The sequence below is a fragment of the Stylophora pistillata genome, chromosome 12 (genome assembly GCF_964205215.1).
Source record: "Stylophora pistillata chromosome 12, jaStyPist1.2, whole genome shotgun sequence".
NCBI classification, from domain to species: Eukaryota; Metazoa; Cnidaria; class Anthozoa; order Scleractinia; family Pocilloporidae; genus Stylophora; species Stylophora pistillata.
In genome coordinates this window covers 9,109,917-9,134,350 of record NC_142530.1, presented here as the reverse complement: position 1 = coordinate 9,134,350, position 24,434 = coordinate 9,109,917, and the positions used below count along the sequence as shown (strand labels likewise).

Here is a 24,434-nt window from a genome sequence, read left to right as displayed (position 1 = left end):
CACTATTCACCCCTGGATGGTATCCCAGTCCATCGCAAGGTTACCCCTTCCCCCTCCTTCCCTCAGCATTTAATCAGGCTTCCCTGATATTTTGCCCATATTTAAAGGACAGTGATCGCTACCCAGCAGATCAGTGTTAACAAAACGCGCTGTGCTTTCCAATGGATAGAGATTCATCCAGTGAGTCAATGTCGTTCTCCAAATTTCGCATAGCCGGGGCCAGTCCAAGACTACAACATCACTACTCAGCCAAGTCTCGAAACCGTTGTTGGGCCCATCAACCGTTGGGTCAGCGTAGCCCACTATGATAAGGGTGACCGACTACAAATAGCTCATCCATTCAAGGGAAAATTCCGAAAAAGTGCACAACGAATAGCTCCCAAAAATCCGAGCTTCGCCATTCTCTAAGAATATCAAAGTTCCTAGAAAGGATGGCCCAACAAAGGTCGTGTAAAAGGTATCTGCTTTGTATTCTACACTACAATTAAGAGAAAAGACGGAAAAAAATTTATCCCGAGAAGTTCCATTTTATTAAATCTATTCCAGAGAGATTGATAAAACTGATAAGATTCAAATTCCTCTACTGGCGTCTTCAAGGCAGTCGGTTCAGCACAGGTGTACGAGTGCGCAAAACGGACCGACAGATGAATCCCTCGGGATTAAGACTTGTCAAGCTTTTCTATCAATTTCAGTGAGTATTTTAAGTAGTTTTCATTAACGGATGCCTATTAGACAACAGGTGTCAGAATGCTGATTAGACATAGTGATGCACTTGAGTCAGGAAATATAGTTACGGCATTTATGTAGAGCAATATTCTACAGCCGCTGGATGTGAAGAACAAACCGCGACTGCATTATGATTGCTTTGGTTTTGTTTCTTAGCGTTCTTTGATTGGTCGAGAAAAATCACGCCATGCTCCCAACCAATCAGAGACAAAACTTAAACCAACAGCCACTTGGTCACCGGCGTTTCCCGCGCTTGAAGCACATATGATTTTCCATTGGCTCCCAGTGATACTTCACTCGATTCTGATTGGCTGTACTGATTACTTTGGTTTAAACGACATTGAATCGAGATGCACATCACTGACCAATTAGCTAATTGCCTCACATGACGCGGAAAGAACATTCTGTTAGCTGATCAGTGCGTAAATAATATCCCACTTTAATTTATCTGTTATACTCTCTAATATCGTTCCATAGCTGGAACATAGCATTACCTAACGTAACATACCAAATTAATAATTCCCTTAGTCAATCTCAAAAAATATAAACAAAAATAATATTGTCCTTTTACGTGAACTTTTATACATCTAGTGCTACGGGAAACGTAGTTTGTTGAATTAACTTTCATAACGTTTTTAATGTTTAGCAGATTTAATTCTTGGTGTTTATATATCTCTTTCTGGTGTTGTGATTATATTTTGGAAAGGCAAAACATCTTTCGTGTTCCTGTAGAATTGCAGACACAATTATCCGAGTACGAGAGAAGTAGAGATCATGGTTTAATTCTGTACCGAGTTTGGGTGATCCAAAGTCCCTTCTTTTCTACCAAAACAAAAGTTGTGCTCAAGGTCTACAACAACAGAGAAAGACTTGTTTTGACTTTCCTTAAAAAAAAAAATAAAAAAAAAAAGCCCACAGAAAAATTGTATTCCTCAAAATTAAATAAATGAGGATTCTGACCAATCACAAAACACAATAAGCCCCCCCCAACCAGGTGTTTAAGAAAGATCAAGAATTTCTCTTCCCCCCCCCCCCCGACAGACTGATAGCTATTTTCTAGGGTCTTTTGTTTAGCGACCCCAATGTCTCTTAGACCCTAATAGATCTCTATTCCAACTTTTTCCATGGGTCATTGTATAATAAAACAATTATAATAAACAGAACAATGGAAACTAACAATCAACGTTAGTATAAAGATTAATCTACTCCTGTGGTTAAGTAAAAGATCTCAATGACTATGAGCTCCCCTTATCTTTTGATTCTGTGACAGAAAATATTTATCCCTGAGGCAACAAATACCCGTATGAGATTTTCAAAAAAAATTAGAAATTAAAGTCTTTTCATGAGAAACATCGAGCATTTTCTTTGATCAGCCACAAGAATTTCTTTGAAATGTGTAAAAACCACAATTTAGCTCTGTGATGGTCAATACATTTTGTATTTGTTCCAGAACTAAGAGAGCTGTAAACCATGAGTAGATTCTTGGTTAAAAAAACAAAAACAAAATTACCCTACAGAATTCTTCAAAACAAATCAGATTGCTCGTTGCCTACAAGGAAATAACTGTCACATCCCCATGCAAGAGAAACACAAAACAATTGATTCACAAATCAAAGTGTTATTTGTCATTTTAACACAAAGACAAAAGTACCCACTTCAAAGTTGAGAGAAGTAAATTGTGTGTATAGCGTATGAAGAGGCACTTCCGAAAAAAAAAAACGTTTCTCCTCACTATTGGATTCTTTTCCAATCCACTTTGAAGAAACACTAATAAAACCCTCAGGAGAGACACGCTCTCTTTCTTTTTCAGATAAATAACTTGCAAACTAAAGAATATCTACAACAAGAATTAGAGTCGAATAAAACCCTCTACACATAAATTTCTTTTTTCCTAGTAAAATGAAAAGACTTTATGGAGAAAGAAAATAAAACTTTCCTACTTCCAGATCTCTTCCAAGTAAAAGAGGTCCACTTTCATACAGAAGGGTGAATGAAAATACTTCCAAAAAAGCTTTCATTTTCTTTTCAGAAAGAAAACTTTCCTATCTATTAAAACCCTAGCTTTCACTCCCACGATCTCATTAGAAAATCTCCTTACTGTCTACCATACAATTCTTATGAAGCTAGTTTGGAGAATTTGGTATTGGATGAACTTTAAATTCACGAATTGATATTTTTCTTAATTCTCATTTCTTGTCTGCTTAATATGGTACTGATATTGTAAGGAGAAATTATTTCTTGGTCACTCATGGGAGTTAAAGGATTAGCCTTAAAAGCATGGGAAAATTCACAACTTAGGGTCAACATATCATAAATAAAATAACATAATTTTCACTATTTTCATAAAAATCATACAAACAAAGTTCCACTGAATTTTTTCGGTCAAAGAAAAAAATTTAATTCACAAAATTCAAAGACAAAATTGTCACCTTGCCTGTTTAGTCCTAACTGAACAAACCAAAATTATAAATTACATTGATATAATACTTTTTTTCCTGGTCAATGATCATCATTTGGCAAGAGCTTGCAAGATCGCATTCACTTCTTCTGCGACAGCTGTCAGGGCAAATTCAAACTGAGCCTGCATATGAAATAAAAAAAAAAAGGTAATTATAATTGTCAAGATGCCAGAGCCAGACTTTGCTGAGAAAAAGACCAGAGTTTGCACTTGTTCTACCTTATTATGAACTTTCAAAGGACATGCTCTTTCTTAGGCATTTCTTTGATTTCCAGTCAAGAAGTAAGTTGCAATGTTACATGAAAGTGATTCTTTATCAGGGTGTCTTGTTCTCAGACAAAAATGTCTCAACATGTCAGACCTTTTACTGAACTCACTTACAGCCAGTTTAATCAAGCATCAGTTTGGCAGGCTACCATGCATATTGTACATACAACCCAACAACTTCTTTGTGGTACGTCCTGGTTCAAAAAGTGTTCTTGTTTTTTCTTGAGTTTAAAGTAAATTATTGTAACTAAAAATATTCCACTTTGCTCACTTACCTAGGCAGTAAGAAAACACTACTGCAGCCACAATTTTATTCATTCATTTTTATACCTAACAAGTCTACCCTGAGATATCAGAGGTACAAAGATTGGCAAAAGTCTCAGCATGCTCTATCACCTTTGAATTTCTTCTATATCTTTCTTGTAATCTCCCCTTTTTCCCTGTTGCCCAGAGTTACCAAAATAGACCACTTTCATAAATGGCTGCCGGATTAATATTCTTTTGTTTAAATTTAAATTAGCCCTTCTGGCCTCATTCTCCAGTACAAAATTCAAAAGAATACATTATCCCAAGCAAGGCCAGAAGAGCTAATTTAAATTTAAACAAAAGAATATTAATCTGGCAGCCATTTGTGAAAGCGGTCTGTAGTCCCTAATTTGTTGACAAGATGGTCACTAATTTCTTGCAACATTGTTAGGGGGAAAAACAGGACTTTCAAGCACCAGTAACGTACCAGCAATTTCAAACATTTCTTTTTGAAATGTTAGGTGGAGGGTACTTACTTAGGGATTGTACATAAAATATCCTTGCAAGTGATGAAAAGCTCACATTAAAAGTCATACAACATACATGTAAGTCTCCCACACTCCACTAAGGTCTAGGGATTGGAGTTCATCTTGCTAAAAGGGGGAAGTGGAGATCAGGCTTGTAAAATATGCTGTAGTCATTTAACATTACCTTAGTTTTAACCATGGAAGGGCGTTGGTCACGTAGATGTTCTACAGTGGCAGCAATGTCAATTTCTTTGGCTCCTGAGATAAGCAAACACAGGGATATATTTCAGCTTCATACATACACCACTGGTTTTAATTAAGAAATGATTGTTAACTTAAAATGGAAGTTAATTAAAGAGCAATGTAAAAGTTTTTCTCGAAAGTTTCCATCATGTCTGTGACTATGTAAGCCTTTGTGCAAATAATTGGCTAAAAATGTCATTTTCTATTTTATTGCCTTGATCCACCCTGCAACCATTATATGACTACCACTTAATCCTTTACAATGAATATATGAAGTTCATATATTTGAACTGCAGTTGTAGATACGTATGATGCGTGATCCTCCCAGCTGAGAGCGCTATTTATGCAATAGCGAAAATCAGACCTGAAAAAAATCAGGCCTGCACGGGATTCGAACCACTGACCTCTGCGATACTAGTGCAACGCTCTACCAATTGAGCTGACAAGCCAACTGGGAGCAGGTCGTTAAGTTGATTCGTAATAAACCCATGATGATAAATCAGATACAATGAATATATGAAGTTCATATATTTTGAACTGCGGTTGTAGATACGTATGATGCACGATCCTACGTATGATGCACGATCCTACGTATGATGCACGATCCTACGTATGATGCACGATCCTACGTATGATGCACGATCCTACTATGATGCACGACCCTAAGTATGATGCACGATCCTAAATAAAAAAAAAATATATTCATTGTATCTGATTTATCATCATGGGTTTGTTTTGAATCAACTTAACGGCCTGCTCCCAGTTGGCTTGTTAGCTCAATTGGTAGAGCGCTGCACTAGCATCGCAGAGGTCAGTGGGTCGAATCCCGTACAGGCCTGATTTTTTTCAGGTCTGATTTTCGCTATTGCATAAATAGCGCTCTCTACTGCGAGGATGGTGCATCATACGTACTTAATCCTTTCTTAACCAATCAGAGGACAGTGTAAAAAACTAGTATCACTTGCCTCTCATCATCTTGTTCAGCACCATATCAATCAGTATGTAGGTTCCAGTCCTTCCAACTCCTCCACTGCAATGTACCATGACAGGAGAGGCTCGTCCTCTGAAGCATTTGTTCACTTTCCTGCACATGAGAATTAGTTGATTATATGTCAGGTTTCATCACAGCATAGACACAGAATGAAGGAAACATTCTCTTTTTATGCATACTTCCTTTGCAGTTCACACTGTCTGACAGTTCTACAGAAGCTGCAATAACTAACGACCATCAATTATCATTTGATTATGAGCAAAAATTATCCACAGGTACTTAAAGAGTTTTCTCACAAAAATTTAACTCACAAAGAGTCTTAATGAAAGACTGAAGCATTTATTTACCCTTACAACAATTCAAGTGTTCTTTAGAGGCTTTTTCCAAAGTTAAATAGCCTTGCTTAAAAATAGTTTACCGTCTGAATTCCAGAAGAGGCTTGGGTGTTGAAGGAACATTAAGATCAGGCCAGGTAAGAAAATGAAATTGGGTGACTGTTCTGGTTTCACTGGTCTGTGAATATAAAAGAAAAGAAAAATTTTCACTCAAAACAACTCCTTACTTTACATAATATGCACAATTAAAAGAGAAAAAAAAATTTAAGTACAATACATTTAATTTATGGGCACTTGTACTCTGAGCAACATTTTTTTTAAAGTTAAGTTAATTAACCAAGTCCTTTTTTTTTTTTTTTAACAAATTAAGGGGGCAAGTTTGTAAAGAACCTGTGGTGCTGTATTGGGGGTATTATAACATAATTTAGTTTGGTCAACTGAGCTTTTTCTAAACAACTGTCTTGAACTATGATTTGCAATCATTTCAACACAACATGGTCTACAAAATTCTGCATTGTTTGAGAGTGGATCTAAGGAAAATTCCAACCAACCTGTAAGTTCTTCAAGTAAAAACTTCGGACTAAGTAATCTTCACACCATATATGTTCAGAGACAAGATGAACCTATCATCAAAAAAAAAAAAAAACAACAACAACAAAAAAACAATATCTCTATCAGTAATCCCGATCTGTTTATTGCTGGTTCAAACTACAAACATTGCAGTTTTGACCCCCAAGGACAATTGCCATATTACTTCTCCTAACAGTATTGCCACAAAATCAAATATTAATCAAGGTCACAAGAATAAACGTCTAATGAAGGTTTTCAAACAAATTACCCTGATCACCGCCACAGGAAATGTAATTGTATAGCTGGTAGTTGATCTGAAATTGTTAGCATAGCTATTGTTCTTTAATTTTTTAAAACTGTCCAATTGAGGATTAATTTGGATAGTTTTAAACAACCCAAATGAATCCTCAATTGGACAGCTTAAATAAAAATTAAAGAATAATAGCTTAACTGAGCAATGCCTAATTACAACTGACTAGCCATAAAACTAATAAGAAAGAGGACTACATGCTTGTCCAATTTTGGAAATAATTGGATTAAAAAATATTCCTCCGACAGCCAAATTGACTTGGCCTATGGCCAAGTCAATTAAGTTGTCTTCAGAATTTTTTTCCTATTACATCTACCAATGGAGAATATGTTCTCTTGTGTTAGGGTGCAAAAGTTGCCAGTAAAGGCTTTAGGCTTTGTCCCTACATCACTATGCAAACAGGAGTATTAGTTCTCCACAAGCACCTCGACTGGATACTGGTATGTCACAGCAACCTCACCCAATCCCCCCCTATCCCACCCCCCCTACCTCTGTTTAGAGTCCAGTGCAAGACCCATAGGACTACTGTATCTCGAAAAAAAAAAAAAATCAATGCTCAAACAGTGACCATCAAGCTTTAAGTACTGGTAGTCTTTGGTGATTGCTCACCTCATAAATGCGATATTTTACAATTGGTTGCTGCTCTTCAGGCCAATATCTGTGACACTGAGGCTGCAATGAAAATAATCAATATATGGCTGTTCATTTTCTTCAGCAACTCACGTCACTTGATAGTTTTTATAACACTCTAATAAGATATGTGTCAAGACATGTATCAAAACCAAAGAAAAATATCAAATTGATCCCTAACGTACCAAATAATACTGGGTACCAGACTGAGGCACCACAAGTGCCCTGACTGGTAAAAAAACCTGTCTTTTATTGTACCAGTAAACCCATAGACAATTGAAGTTTATTCCAAAAAAGCCAAAGTCCACACACTTTCTGTCGGTTTACCAGCCCAATAACCCACTTGGAAAGTTGGGAGAATACTTGAAAACTTTAAATCATTCCTCTGGCTAGTGATTTACAAATGAATAAAGGCTGATAGTTTTGAAAGAAACTGTTTGGGGCTGCGTCGGTGGGAGTAATGAAATAACTTGGGATATATCAACAAAGTTGAAGTGGTAAATTGGCCACCGTAATGATTACAAAAGCTGACGTTTCAAGCGTTAGCCCTTCGTTGGAGCGAATGACGAAGGGCTAATGCTTGAAATGTCAGCTTTTGTAATCGTTACGGTGGCCAATTTACCACTTCAACTTTGTTGATATATCCAAGTTATTTAGTGATTTACAAACTTGAGTTCTGGCAACATCTATTCAGCCCATGATTACACCACTAATCAACAGAAAGTGGAATTTACTGCTTAAGTGGTGAATGCTCTACATTTTAAAGAAGCATTTGAAAGACTGAAACTCGGACTTCAAAACTGGTTTGTTGTTTACTATTGAGAATGAAAACAAATTTTATTTGACTACAAATTTAAAAAAAAAAAATTATGCGGAAAAATTCCTTGCATACTTTTAACTGTTCATCTAAGAGCTCCTAAAGTTTGTTTTCAACCTACAAATTATATGAGGTTACGTCATGAAGTATTCTAAGAATTCTTCCTTGATTAAGTACCAAACTTTGCAAAAAAAAAAAAAGTAAGCACTGCATACAATTTTTTGAAAACTTGACATGTTGGGAAAAATATTAAAATGTTCACAGAACATGATCTCAAGTAAAGCACACACTTCTTGAATATAAATATATAGCATTTTTATTATTATTATTTATTTCAGTGACACTCACCAGTCCAAGATCTGAAAGTTTTGTCAAGTTAACAATGACAACAACACCTTGCTCCCACACCATCTGCAAGGTACAAGACATCATGTAAGGTTTTCTGTAAATATATGAGCTTCTGCAAAAATTGCTAAGCCGGAAATTGGAAATTATGAAAAGGCTACGGAAAAGACTCCAACAATGAAGTGTTTCATTTAAAGTAGCAATACAATCCCCACTGTTCTACTGGGCACTTCAACAAAAATTCAACAATAACACAGTAAACCCAACATCTTTACCTGCCAGAAGTCTGATACAGTGTGAGCCACAGGTCCCTGGGTTGCGATATAGGTAGGATTCTTGGGATCATGGTCCGTCTATGGAATCAATCAAATCACTGTCAATTCCTACATCTGTAAAAAGGCACCAATGCCACCTTTCTCTTGTATCTCACCCTTGATTGCTACACTAGTTCAAAAACAATACTCGTCTACCTCACACAGAAATTTATCAATTATCCAATCCCCCCCCCCCCCTCCCACCTCACTCGGCCACACACAGACACACACAAACTAAACTGGCCAGAATATCATTCATAGACTTCTGGAGGGTATGGTGGTATTTAAGTTGTAAAGAGAGGCAATGTGTAGCATGCAAGACTGACTTACATAGCTGACTCAGTTTTCCACAAATTCTTTTAATTAAGCACGTCTTGTATCAACCAAATAATAAAATTCAGCTTGTGCTAGATGAAATCAAGAAAATAAAACAAAACAGTTAAACAAACTTACAATGTAACTGGCATTGATGTAATCTGACCCAGTGGCACTTGCTGTCTCTTTTAGAAGAACTCTGTTATGGTCATCTGCAAGATGGAGGGGAATGGATATAAACTTCTCAACACTCATCGGATTAACACTTACAGTTTTTAAGTTATTTTTCAGGTTTTGTGCACTTTCTGTTATCTTTCAATAAATAATAAATATATTTTTAAATATTTTCCAAAAAAGTTTAGTTTCAGACAGATGGATAGTGGCAATAACCATTGAATTGTCAAAAGAAAAAAAAAGAAAAAAAAAAGCCAATATGTAGCCATGTTGACCAAAGAGGAAAGGCCAATAATGACTTAACCCTTTACAACCTAACATCAGTATGCATATTCTCTATACTGCTCTCTATACATTCCCTATAGTGCTGACAAGGAGAATTTGATGAACAATCAAGAGCTTCCTTAGTTGGTGAACATTTCACACCTCAATGTGTGATTCAGGTGTGATATTTTGAAGAGAAATTAGATGCTAGTCAATTTTAGGAGTCAAACAGTTAAGAAATGTCAAAAGAATGAAACAGAGAAATCAAAATAACATCACAAAACTGGACATGGCTTTATTTTGGTCATCTTCAAGATGTATGGTTCTTGAGTTATGAAAATCTGTTTCTTAAAAAAAAAATTAAACAATACAATAAAAATGAAAACAACAACAAAAAACCCTGGCAGTAAAACATGTAAAAAGAAGTTGCTCAGAATCGACAAAGCTGGAAATGCAAGAAATCTTGAGTGAATTCAAGTAGGATCATTTTGTCTTGCTTGCTCACTGATCCAACCCCACAGAAAGGCATAATTATCTGCAATTTTTCAAACAAGAGCATCCAAGCTTAAATAATACTAACAGGGCAGAACATCACTGTAACGGTTCTTTCTTGCATTCTTCTCCAGCTTTCCAACTTCCCTGCTGTTAGGCTCAGCTTCATATGTTTTCAAAGCCTTCAATAAAGGGAAAAATTGTCATTGACTTTGAGTGTAAGATATACTCAATATTTTATGAACAGAACACCTTTATATCAGCATACTTTTTAAGTGAATACCATACATAACCTTAAGTAATAGAGGAGCTCACAGAGCTCGAGCATAGCCCCATTATTATACAAAATGGTTGTAGTAACCCATCAAGCTGAAAATATTTTGACTTATGACCGTATGGGTGTCTGTACAAGGTGCTACTTTTAACATGTGTGGTGAACTGTACTGCGGGCATGCCAATGCCACGGCTTTGTCCAGTAGTCTAGTGGTCAGTGCACTGGGCTCCGTGTCAGATGACCCAGGTTCTAGTCCTGGCTAAAGCAAGGCATTGTGCCCTTGAGACGTGTGAAAAAAAAAAAAATTGGAGCTCTTCTTTTAGGCTTGGCTAAATCTATATATTATTATGGTCAATAAGAATGAAAGGACACACCAGAGATTGCCTATCAAAACTCAATTTGTTACCCTTAAAAACAAAAAAACTTAATTCTCTCCTCTTGCTGTTTTTAAAATTCCTTGTAAATTAGTGACAAGAATTTGGTGTTTAATCGATATCAACTTCTACTTGATAAGTTCATATATTCTCATTACCTGTTTCCTGGTTAATGTATAAACAACAGGAAGAAGTTGTACGTTAATCACTTCTGGGAATTAATGGGCTAAACCACTAAAAGAACATAGTACAGCAAACCTAATTAATGGAGTCCTGCATTAATTTTCATGGTCAATCGGAAATTTCAGGGTAATGCCACAAAAATAGGGAAATAATAAAAACAAATTAATTCCATTACCTCCCATTCTTTGTTCAGCCTGTCTTTGTTGTTAAGATGGTCCTCCATGTAGGACTAAAACATAAGAAATTCCAATAGCTATTCAAGACTTCATACAACAAAAAAATCTTCAGAACAATCATTTCTCTAACAAAATGCAGAGGAAGACGTAATTTATTCAGTAAATGGAGAAGTACACTGGTTGCTTCATCATAGGGTAACAAAGCTCTCAATTACCTCATCATTCTAAGCAACATATGGCAGTCTGTGGTCTTTCCTTACACTTAGGTAGCATGGAAAGCCGTAAAACTCTTGAACAAAAGCTCATCTTTCAAAACGACAGTCTAATTTATTCGTGTTTTTCTCATTGCCATGTTCCCACCGATAACGCAGCTCCATTTTCTGCCTTTAAAAGCACACACAACCCACAACTTTTCTATTTGCTCCGACGAAGGGCTCACGCTCGAAACATCAGCATTTATAATTGTAACGGTGGCCAATTTACCATTTCAACTTTGTTGATATATTCAGAAAAATAATGGACTGTTAGAAGCTTTTTGGCACATAACTAGTAGAAATTCAGTTTTAGCTGGTGGTTTTCGATTTCCACTTGCCAGTTTGGCTAGTAAACAAACTGAAATTGTTGTAACATCTAAGATGTCACTAGCCACTTGGCTAAGTAAGTTGAAAAGGTAGTGTTGAGCCCTGACACTCACTCCATACAACCTTACTTTTCTACTTCCATGCTAAATATATAACAATGAAGCCCTTCAATCAGTAGAAGCTATGCAAATTGTTCAAATAGAACCCCAAATCAGGTTGGATTGAGGAGAGTTCTCAACATTATCATAATGGTTGTTTCAAATGGGGAAAAAATATCACACCTCCTCTGAATGGCCTGTTCTTTTTCCAAGTCTAGGGAAGCTAGCCTACAAATTAACATTATTTTGGACAATTTGCCTGTAGAAGAAAAGAAAAACAAACCACATACCAAAACAACATGTCCAGTAGAAATGTCCATGTTGGGTACAACAGGCTCTTCACTCCTAGAAAGCATAGAAATGAACTCAGTTAAACTGCAAGTTCTGAGTTGATATGAGGCTTGTTTTACAAACTTGTAAATGAATGCCGCAAGTCAAGGGACACAGACGTCTGTTACAATGGGAAAACAATCCCCCAAATATTGGTTTCTGCATGGTTGTGAATTGTACTGCAAAATGATTTTTCCTTTTATTGTTAACAAAAGCTTTTTTGTTTGTAGTTTCTTCAAGGAAAACAGAAGAGATCATGGTGGCAACCATAAAAGAACAAAACATCCTACTAAAAACTCAAATTTTAAAATAGCTGCTATCTGTGTCTCACTATCTCTCAAAATGTCTACAAATTTTCAGTTTGGAAAACGTTAATCAACAAGCATTTATTTGTCGAAACAGGAACACATCAATGATCAATCCAGGTCTCTTCCTGAACACCAATCTGACTTATACTATCCAAAGGTGCATTAATTTGTATTATATACTGACTGAAATTAGTTAGAGAGGAAAAGAAGCTATAGCATTACTGAACTCATACAAATTTCTGTCTCATTTGCGTCTTACCATGAGTATTTGGGTGCCCTTCCGCTTCCCAGTCCCTTCTCTTTTTCCCCATGCTGTAAGGATGTGGTCTTCACAGGTGCACTGTCCCACCCTTGAGTTGCCCGCAGCTGTCGACACAATTCCTGAACCAAAAGGATAAAAACATATCAAGAGATAGCAATGCGTAAGGTTTGAAAGTGGATGTACTACTCTAAACAAGATTGCTATTCGGTTTGTAACCCGACTGTAACAATTTCACAAAGTAAACTGTTATCAAATAAATGGCCTTACCTGGTAATCAGCTGCTGCTTCTTGACCAGGAAGAGTAACAGGTTTGAAATTTGCTTCATTGTGCCTAGAAAAACAATGACAATGGCCAATCATTGATTAAATAAATGAAGCAAGCAATAATTATAAATAAATGGCCATCAGTTAACTGACAATAATTGGTGGCAGCTAATAAACCACAGTTTGATGTAAACACGCAGTTTTATTTTGCAGCACTAATTCATATCAACTGATAACATCCCATAGTATGTGAAGTGGATTAAACAGATAGAAGTCCCCAAAAATGCATGCTTTTGCTGTGTTGTCAAAATAAGCCAGCAACTGGTGCATTTCACCATGTACTCTCAAAAAACACAAGGGTTACTCCAAAAATTTGAGGCTCAATTTAGAAAAGTAAATTGGATACAGGAATTACAGTAAAAATTACTAGACTAAGTATATTAATAAGAGACACTTACCTTCTCATTATGAGATAAATTGCAACTGCTGTCAGAATTACTCCAGTGACACAGCCCACAACAATGATCGTTACGAGGAAATACTTTGGCTGCTGAGTTTTCACAGATCTCTGGGGATTTCCCTTTACATCCTTGTTCTTTGATAAAGAAGAAAGTTACATTTGTCAGTGAATTTTTCAAGCCGCTGGCAATTGAACCAAAGTATATGATTGGGAAGGTCAATCTCCCATGAAAATGAATAAGAGCACGTATAAACAATAAAAGCTACTGACAGTTAATTAAACTTTTAAGAATCTAATTTAAGTGCTGTTTCTCTCGAAGAGTGCACGTTGCAATTTAGTTTATTTTTACCCAATTATCAATAGTTTAGATTTGCAGTATATAGGCACTGTATTCTGAGTTGAGCAATTATTTTGCTGAAATGTGGCTTTGTATTGTTATCTGTGTGTTGAGTCTACATGCTAGAAGTTACAGATTCTGAAGTTTTATCTATCCTTTCTCGAATAAAATGAAAGCACAAAAAGTGAAAAAGTTACTATAAATTCAAGGTGCACGTTAGTTGCAAATGATATAGTAAAATCTCATAAGTTCTCATTTGAATTTGGAATGAAGACTTAAAAGCACAGTTCTCCTTGAAAGTAATTTAATGATAAACACAGTCCGGAACAAGTTTAAAGTTTCATCTGTAGTGACATGCTCCCAGAACTATTTGCCCAATTTATCTGTAGAAATAATTACATTCATAAAGTATTACTTTTTAGAAGAAAAAGAATGACATCGATTTTAGGAACAAAAAATTCTAACAAACAACCTCTATTAGGGAGAAAGTGCACTTGAAACAAAATTAGCATAACACCTCTGAACATAAATCTAAATAAACCCAATATTCTGATTTACAAATACATCAATATTGTCTTTTAGAAATGCCACACAATTTAGTGAGTGATATTAACCAAGAAGTATCATTCTTAATCAAAAAATCAAAATCTATCATTTCAAAGACAGAAAATACTTGAGATGAAGCTTGTCAACAACCCCTGTGTATAACTTGAGAAAATTGTGAGTTTGATCAATCATGGCTTAACAAAGATTCTGAAATTTCTTGAACCATCACTAAAAAAATAATACTGAAGATATGAAAATTTCAAAGTTTTACAAAATCCACTTTTTTCAAGAGATCTAGAATCAAAACTGTGTGGGTAAATTTCACCCAGAATACTTACTTCTGTTTCATAACAGAGGTGTATCAATGTTACCGGCAGCTCACAGACTGAAGCTTTCACTCAATGAAACTTGTTCTACCATATATATGTATTATTCACAGTTTTCAATAACAAAGAAACCTTCTGTAGAATTCATAACTAATTCATGAGAAATGAATGACATGCATGCCTGAATAATTTAATGTTTTCTTCTCCATACAAGGCCATGCCTAATACATATTTTATTTTTATCTAATTCATGCAAGATTGTATAAAAGTGATCTGAAACAAACAAAAAAAAAAATCCCTGGACAGGCCAATTTTCTTTTTCCAGGCCTTGTTTCCACTACTACATAAGTAGGGTTCATTACTGCAAGGATTGCATTCACACATTTCATGAAACTGCAGTAGACATAATTTATATAATTTTCATATATTCAAAGTCATTCATGCAAAATTATCATGTGATAAATTAAAGGTTTGGATTGAGCAAACAAGGATTTAATCTTTAAATCTTTGACAATAGAAGCTGTGAATAAACTTTGAAAATGTTTGCTTGCAAAAAAAAAAAAAAACTATTTCACTTCAAAACAGTGTTCTCCAAAAACAAAAGAAAAAAGACCTCTAAAAGCAGTCTAAAAATATTTAAGATGTAACATGACACCTTTTTTAGAAAGTAATTATTTTGTGTTGTAAAATTGACAGATTCAAAGACTCCTCTGCTAAATCTTTAATTCATATGCTAAAATCTGATTTTAGCCAGAAACAGCTGATGAGTATGGCATTTATTTGCTTCACTCTGTGTACACATATAGCCCATCCTAGCATTAAAAAAAATAAAAAAATGGCATACACACTACAAAACTAGGCTGATACAAGTATATCAAGTAACTATTTACAACTCAAAATCTGCTGAGTTGTTTTTGATAAGTTAGGAGAGCTGGTTATGTAATAGCAGGCTAATTACTATGCTTTTAGGAAACTTATTTAAAGTAATGACAAGCTGCTTGAAGAGTAAACAAAAGAAAAATCTCAATACTGCACTTGTAAACTGCAGGGAAAAACTAACACGAGGGCACAGATGGCAAAATTGAAGAATATCAAAATACAAATAAATACCAATGTTTAGACAACACCTATCTTTCTCATCTGAAGTGAAAACTATTTTTTCAGGAAATTTTCTGGTTTTACATTATAACCAACTCTAAAAAAACACATCTGATTAATGACTCTTCCTTCCAAACACTTTACAGTTTCTACACGTATTAATTATTGTGAAGTGAGTTTAATATTGCTGATAAGTCCATATATTCTCATAACTTGTTTACTGGATTATGTACTGAAATTGTGTGGAGAAGTAACATGTTAATCAATCAATAGTTAAAAGGGTTTCTGGGTCAAAAAAAAAAAAAAAAAAAAAAAAGAATGTGCAGAATGGTAAAAATATTATCAAATTTAACAGCAAGAAATGTGATTCATATCAACCAGTTTCTGTATAGAGGATTAAACAAAAAACTCACAGATGCATCTTCAAAATCAGCTGAAACAATCTCTAACCCACTGTTCTGGGCGACATCACTCTTAACACTGGGTTCTGAACAAAACAAAACAAAAATATTTTAAACAAAAAATTGTTAACATAGCTCAATTGGTAGAGCGCTGCACTAGTATCGCAGAGGTCAGTGGTTCGAATCCCGTACAGGCCTGAAATTTTTTTCAGGTCTGATTTTCACTATTGCTCAAATAGTGCTTTACTGCGAAGGATCGTGCACATATACGTTTCATAACCGCAGTTCATACATATGTTTCATATGTTTGTTGTTGTTTGATTTATCATCTACGGGTTTATGTCGAATTAATTTGATGGCCTGCTCCCAGTTGGCTTGTTAGCTCAATTGGTAGAGCGCTGCACTAGTATCGCAGAGGTCAGTGGTTTGAATCCCGTACAGGCCTGAAATTTTTTTTTTTTTTTCCAGGTCTGATTTTCACTATTGCTCAAATAGTGCTTTACTGCGAAGGATCGTGCACATATACATAGGAATATTACATAAATTTAATTTTTGGTGGGACAAGTAATCTTTGTGACGTAAATGTTGCAGACCCTTAACTTTCACTCTCATGATCTCTTTAGTAATTCTCCTTACTGTTTGCTATATAATTCTTATTACATTTCTCTTGAGAATTTGGTTTTGGATCAGCAAACCATCCTCCAATTAATATCTTTCTTTATTCTTGTCACCTGTTCATTTGGTATAGGACTGATGTTGCAAGGAGAAATTCTGTCCAGGCTCTTTGTGGGAGTTTAATTAAGGTTTAAAAGCTTGAGCTCTAAAAAGTTTGAATTTCAGCTGTCTTTTCCCTTTACCCCAAGGGGGGGGGGGGGGGGCACAGAAGAGACCACTGAAACTCAGACTATAGCTCTAAAGTAATAGACATTCTAACACCTCAAATCAAAGCAGCATGACCGATCAGTAAAATTTTCTAATCATAACCTAGGAGAGCTGTAAGTTCCATTTGTGAAATAAAATCACTAGGTTTGTTTCCTTCCAAACCTTTACAATCATATGATGTCCTAAGAACTTTTCAATGTTTTCCTGCACCAAAAATCCAGAAAAGGGATTCAAAATGCCATAATTTCATCTCTAACATTTTATTCTGAGAAATAAATGGATAATTTTCCAAGACCCACACCCTAGTTCCATGAATTTCCAAATCTAAAAAATTTTGAAAATTCCATAATTTTCCAATTTTTCTGCAACCTTATGAATCCTGGGTTACAGACCTAACTTTGGATTTCAGTCACACATTTGCATCCCTGTGCATATTAAGTACCTTTTTTAATCCTTTCAGCTACATCCTCAGGTTTTTCAAGTGTGTACTTTGTCTGCGCCATCTTTACATGGATGTTGGAATCTTGAACTCTGTGGAAGACAAACAAGAAGCAGGTTTAATGTGGAGGAATGTTACCTCTAGTTCAATAACAACAACAACAACAAAAACCAATGGTCTATCAGAGACTGTGCATCATTATTATGATATTGTAGAGAACTGATATTAATACACTTGGAGTTTTGTGCTCCCTCAAAATTATTCATCAAAAGCAAGTCTAAAAAAAGGCAATAAAAATTAAAGGAAGATTGAGAAGTTGGCATTAGTGTAAACAAGATACACTCAACTTGTGTGAGAAAAAAATTGTCAAGTTCATTTGGAATGAATGGTTAGAGAGTATTTGTATACTAACTGAGGATTTTCAGATTTAATTTTAACAAATTTATCTGTTTAACTTTTCACATTAAAAAAGTTACAATAATGAAAATAAGTCTATCTTAAATGAGTTTCAAAACCAATTTGAAAAACCCAAAATTTTGAAATCTTTAATTACTTGAACTGCCATGTTAAAGTGTGTTAGTCATGTGCACTCTTAGCAAGAAATGGCCTAAAATTACAAAAACATTGGTTTTGCCATATTTTAAGTAAATATAGAGCAGTTTTGCCACTGTTAACAGTATGTAACCTGTAAACTGATCTGTTAGAATGCATATGGGTGATTACAAGTCTGTTAGCTTACTTCGTCACAGTAAACATGGGAGATGGCGCATTGTTCCAAAGTGCATTCTGAAGTGCTGCTGCGAGTAATTTGGCTTGGGTTGTGGTTATGCTGTGTACACAGTGCATCAAAAAAATTAATGACTTTAAGTCACCAAAATTATTTATCAGTTTCACTTTGACAAACTTCCATAATAAATTAACCGTGTGTGTTACTGTCGTTGGTTAGAAAATTTTTTTTTTTCAGTTGTAGTATTAAATGTTGTATGCCACTTTTCCTAACAATATGTCACTCTTCTAAATTTAAGAGCCCTAACAAATTTTTTTAAGGGCTCTTAAATTTATAGAGGAAAGCAATATCAAAAAAACCCAAGTTCTACTCAAAGATTAGTGAATTTGTTACTTTTGCCTAACTATAAAGTTACAAATGAAAATGAAATTCCCTTCCAGCTTACTTCCCACAAGACTTAAAGCTTTAAGGCGAGGTGAAGACGATGTTAGTATACATCAAGACATATCTGTACTGTTTCTATTTTTTTCAAGATTAGAAATTTTAAAAAAATTTCAATTTGATTTTGGTTGTCTCAGGACATCAAGACAAAGAATACAAACTTTAAATGAATATGAAATAAAAGTGTTCAACTTACTTTTTGTTCAAAGACAGCTTTATTTCTCCGTCCTTGTGCAAAGAGGAATCAGCTGAAAGGTAAAGAACAAAATTTAAACCTAACTGCCTTGAACTTTGTGTCATCTACTAACAATAAGGTGCATAAGTAGTTCTCATAGATTCTTTGTATCAATAGTGATTCCATGTTTCTCCAAGATAAAATCATAGGTTAATTTCTCAAGAACTAATTTGCACTTTTGAGATCATTTCTGCCATTTTTCACTGTGGCGCTGTAAATTATCCCAGCTTGAAATTTTCAGTATGGGTAACTTAATGAGAGTATGTACTACATGAAAACTTTCTGAAAATCATAAAATCAGGTTGTTGGATAATGTACTATTTTGCTTTTGAAATTACTTTTTTCTTGGCAATAACTTTTCAATCAATGTTGTTCGTGCATGGAAAAGGAATAAGGATATATTACCTTGCTCCTTGTTTATCTGATCACTACCATCTTCTTTTACAGGTATGAAGTTTTCCTTGAACAGCTTCGAAGCCTCTTCTTTCTTGACAGAATTTGGAACTTCAACTATGGAGCTTTCTCTCTGAGATTGAAAGAAATCTTCCACACGCTTGTAGGTCTTCTCTGGATTTGGCCCCTGATCAATGTCAGCTTTGACTTGTTGGACTTTTCCCTTCACCATGACTTTTCCTGCAGCAACCTTAGCGTCAGCCGCTGCCTCTTCTACAAAAGCCGCTTTTTCAGTCAGTAACTGGTTTCCTTGGAGATGGGAATTATCCTCTAGCATTGAGCCCCCCTCACTTGCAAGGGGAACAGGTGGGATCTTCTTTTCATCAGTAAAAGACTTTGCATCCGCTGATTTCTCCTCAGACCTCTTTCCACCACTAACTTCTGAGTTGAAAACAGAACTTTTCTTAGATGACCTTGCTAGATTGGGTTTGGCTGCTCCATGGGAATCTTCAAATTTTTCTTTATTTTCTACAACTTCTTTGCTATCTTGAAAAGAATCATGTGTATCATACCTCCTACCTACAGAGTCGCTACTAATGGAATCTTGTCTGTGTCGTATATGTCTCCTTGCTTTGAAATTATCATAACTGTCAGAATCTACACTCTTTTGATTTCTTTTATCAGATCTTAAATTTCCATTGTTTTTGTTGTTGATCTTGTCCCAATTTACAAGATCCTCTGGTGGTAAAGGCCCATGATCTTCATGAAAAGTGGAATCTTGTCTGTGTCTTACGCCATAATCTGCAGTCTTTTGATTTCTTTTATCATATCTTAAATTTCCATTGTTTTTGTTGTCAATCTCATCCCGATTCACAGGAACCCCAGGTGGTAAAGACCCATGATCTTCATGAAAAGTTATTTTATCATGGTGAGTATCACCATTTATTAAAGGTGCGTTTAGTCCTAAATTCCTCTCCTCTCTTTCAATTTCATATTCATTTTCATTCATCCATTCTGAGTCATCCTCCTGACCCAGTGTGATCTCCCTTCTGTCATTGAAGCTTTGTGGATATTCATTAAAGTTATGGTCTCTGTCTTGTGATTGTTGTCTGTGGTAGGATATGTAATCTGCAAAAATAGGACAAAACATTATGAAGTATTATGAATGTAATAACATCACATAGGCATAGATCTACACAATTTTACAGTTGGTAGAAGATGAGCAAGATTTTTCATTCAATCCAATGGGTTTTCACATTCAAACAAAATGGCATTTGTAAGATATTTATTTTGGTAAACATTTCAGTGAAATAGCCAGTGATATTCATTTGAAAATCTGGTCAAATCAAACTGTCTCTGGATGTTAACAAGAACCCTGGATATGAGACTTAATGACAACTTAGGTTGGTAAAGATGGTAAATGTTTAACTGTTATTTCGTCTTGTGAAAAACAAAAAGCAAAACAAACAAACAGACAAACAAATAAAAAACAAAAGGAAAATTCTGAGTTCCTCATTTCCTAATGGGAACTTAGAATTTTTCTTTGTCCCACTCTGGTGACAAGACAAAACAACATCTTCCTTATGCTCTTAGCTGTCACACTAGAAATAACATTAATTTCTTTCTGAGATGTGAATTTAGTCATAGATTTTATGTTACTGTAAAGATGAGTTACAAAGCAGGTTAATTAGCACTTCATTGCAACGGTCAAGAAAGTACACTTGAGAAAAATGTATCACATTCTGATTGTTTCTTGTTCAAACAGGTCATCTTTAGCAACAAAATAAAAACTAACATCATTTACACCCTTAGCAACCTCCTGACCAGAAAAAAGTCCACTGCAACCATGAGACAAAAATTAGATAGATAAATATCTTGCTATCCCAAGTTTCAAATTGTATGCATGGTAAGAATCTCCCCATCAATTTACTGCTCAATCAAAGGGCTTATGGTGTAAATCAAAGGGGAAAGATTCAATCCAAACCTTGCAGTTTAATCTGTGAACTAAGTTAGTAAGTAGCAGGATACAACAAAAGTGCTGTCCAATCACCCAGGGCTAGTGAAAACTCTCAATGGGCTATCATGTTTTAATCGCAAGTTGCACAATTAAATTCTGGTTCATAGGTAATAGCCATTTAATTCTGAATTTACCGACAGCTTACCATTACACCTTGACACTTAATTAAAAATTCAGGTTAACTTAATTTTGGACTAGCTCTTTGGTGCTCCAGGCTTGTAAACCTTAGTAGTAGTTCACTGAAGGGCAAGCTGATTTTTTCACATTTTAAAATGTTTGTGTACTACCCATCACACCTGCCTTTTTCTGACATCAATAAATAAAATTACACATTACCTGGGTCAAGAATGATTTCCCTTTGACATTGAAAAGCTGCAGAGGAAAAAGAAGTCAAATAAGAATGAAACCAGACTAATGGCATATCAAACATTACTTCCAAGTTGTGGCAAACATATAAGGGGTAAAACAATACAAATTACAAAAAAAAAAAAAACCCACATAGCAGAGGTTAGAGTGTAGAAGGCAGAAAATCTTGCTGCTTGATAGCTTTGCTTAATTGCATGCAAAAAGAGAGCTGTTAGAAATACATGTCAGGTTTAACACTAGCATACAAAAGGTCTTCACTTCAGTGAACACATAAACATTCCATTCTGCAATATGTAAATAAAAAAATAAACTACTGCTTAGGAAATCCCATGCAACATCTGCATCCAAAAATAAAACAAACCAATGAAAAGAGTAGAAGTTAAAATTTTAAGGCAAGTCAGCCATTAAAATATTATACAAATTTCTTTTGAACCAATTTCCACTTCATAGGTACTCATGCAGAACAATGTTGTTTACTAGAAGCATCCAAACTAATCCATACAATAGTTGAAGCATTCTTGAGTGCAATAAGAAACCTTTCTGTCCATTCTGTTCTCGTTTATCAGAAAGGATGGTTTAGGACTTTACAAAACATACCATACCCCTCATTTTCAGGAAAATGCAATGAGAAACCCTCCCCTCCCACCCCTACTTTCTCCTGTGAAAGATTGTTTTGCCCCACTCCCAGAAAGTCTTGGTCAGTTGTTAAACCTTTCCCTTTCTTGGAAAGCAAAAACCACTTAAAGCAGTAACTCCTAAACTTCAATAATAGCCACCTAAAAAAAGCGTATCTCAAACTGTATGTTAAGTAGCGAAGCATTTCAAACTTCAATTGTTTAACAGAAGTTTTGAAGCGTAACACATGTTTGTACATGTGTTTCAGTCTTCAAAGAGAAAATCATCTTCCCTGATATTCTGAAGGGGGAAATTTAAGGCAGTGAGTTGCTCTTCTTCGTGTTTCATGGGAGAGTTAAAAAAACAACAGTACTTATTATGACAACTTTGGAGTTGTAAGCCACTGCATGACGGTCAACGAAGCGTAGAAAGTGAAAAAATCAGCGAAGTGAAAAAAAAGATTATGAACTGAAAAACTTATACTACACCAAAATGCTGAAACAAAGACGTGTTCTTAAGGGTTTCACTCTCCATATCAGAGACTAATGACTAATGCTCAAATAATGAAACTCTGAAAACAGATTTAAGACAATGCACCTTCTGAATGAGAAGGTAAAGAAAATTAAGAAGCGGTTCTCTTCCCGCGATGTTCGAAGCATGAATGAAATGTCCTTAATATAACGTACGTCTTCATAAGAAGTGTCTAGATACCTTCCCAATATTTCTTCCCGACTCACTAAAAAATATCTTGCTAGTCTAAGTATAGTGGTCCCCGCAGAACCCTGACGTAGAAAATTAGTAATAAGTGACTATAAAGAGAAGCTTCACCATATCAGAGATATAATAAAAGAATAAAATGATCGATTAGATCACCAAAGGTTCATGGATATTTCATTAAAAACGAAGAAGAAGGGAATGATATTGCTAACTTTTTAAATACGGAGATCTATTCGATTAATCAGCCTGCATGCAAATCGTTCCTTCGAAAAGTTGAACCAATCATTCGAATCTTCTCGACTCGTAGCTTGTATTTGATTTTGTATTAGACTTGTCTTATTTTTCTTTCAAAGTGTACATTCTTTTAAAAGAAAGAAAAAAAATTTTCCAGCAAAGCGAAAAGTAGGAAAAAAGTCAGTTTATTATTCCACATTCTGAACGAAATTATGTAAAAATATGCCTCAATTCCTTCTTCGAAAGCGCTTTACCGTATCTTCGTGTGACTAACAACTGAAATAATTGCGTGGTAGTCAACTTATGAAGAATTTTTTTGACATTTAGACTGGCTTAGAAATAAGTATTTCTGGCGACAATTTTATGTTGCTTTACAAAAATGAAAAACTCAACGAAGAAATTTTCAGTTGAGTAGGCGGGAAGCGCATTCAAATTTTAAAGACGACACGGGTAAATTTATGTAGAAATCAAACCATTTATCTTTCACGGGCGCTAGAAGATGTATCTAAGAAAAACATGTACGAATTCGCCAAATCTGTTTACATGACAATCGAGGATTGCTGTGAGACCTTAAACATCCGTGACAATTGTTCAAAACGGTTAAACTTCTCGGAACTTCAACCGGTGACCAAAACAGAACCAAACATATGGATCAAAGACCGACAGATCAACAAATTCAAAATCTAAGAGAAATTACCCCCAAAATATAGTTTTAAATATCCCTTCTCTACTTACCATGATTGCAGTATTCGCCAACATCACAATCTGCCCCAGAAAAGCAGCCTAAAAAACACAGAGAGAATTAATATGAGTCGATTTCTCATGCTTTGAAGAACGTTCTCGAATCAGTGATCGATCACACCGATCAGAGCACCTGATCAAAAGTTCGAGCTTACCAACTGCCAGCGATTCTCTGAACTGTCCGACAACAACACAGAACAGGAGAAGGATGTACTTCAGGTTATTCGAATCCATGGATTTTCCATGGATTTCGATTAAGAGAAAAAGGAAGCAGATACTACCGTATTCTCTGTTTTAAGAGACGCTTCGCCATATCAGATACAACAACAGAGGGCACAAAACTAGGTCGAGGTCCCGTATGTTTATTTGTTTTCGGAAGTTGTCGATCATCTATTGTTCTAATAACCAATTAGAAAGCAGCAAATCTTGCTTTCTGTGAGCCATTGCCGGGCGATCATTTGTTTGCCATACCATCTGTACGTATTTCTGGCATATTGACGCAAATAAGTTTTAAGGCAAACTGGCAGATTATTTCAACCCCCACACACCCATATCTTATATTGATCTTCAACTTATGTTCTTCCA

General features: G+C 35.3%; 1 protein-coding gene across 2 annotated transcripts; it reads right to left on the bottom strand.

The window, feature by feature from the left end:
- Positions 1–1,141: 1,141 nt before the first annotated feature.
- LOC111328513 (receptor-type tyrosine-protein phosphatase N2) lies at positions 1,142–24,193 on the bottom strand. Of its 2 annotated transcripts, XM_022932961.2 has the most exons (23): positions 24,005–24,193; positions 23,844–23,891; positions 21,513–21,548; positions 19,172–20,287; positions 18,728–18,779; positions 18,103–18,192; positions 17,367–17,455; positions 16,055–16,128; positions 13,333–13,469; positions 12,878–12,941; positions 12,608–12,729; positions 12,001–12,055; positions 11,031–11,084; positions 10,113–10,206; positions 9,233–9,306; positions 8,741–8,818; positions 8,469–8,531; positions 7,283–7,345; positions 6,345–6,416; positions 5,877–5,971; positions 5,433–5,551; positions 4,409–4,482; positions 1,142–3,307 (listed from the first exon to the last, which is right to left on the bottom strand). In XM_022932961.2, the coding sequence occupies exons 1-23, from the start codon at positions 24,081–24,083 to the stop codon at positions 3,236–3,238; spliced, it is 2,820 nt and encodes a 939-aa protein (XP_022788696.1). In that variant the 5' UTR covers positions 24,084–24,193; the 3' UTR covers positions 1,142–3,235. The 2 variants fall into 2 exon arrangements, with proteins under 2 accessions (XP_022788696.1, XP_022788697.1); XM_022932962.2 differs by lacking the exon at positions 18,103–18,192 and having other exon boundaries at positions 24,005–24,192.
- Between the last annotated feature and the right edge of the window lie 241 nt (positions 24,194–24,434).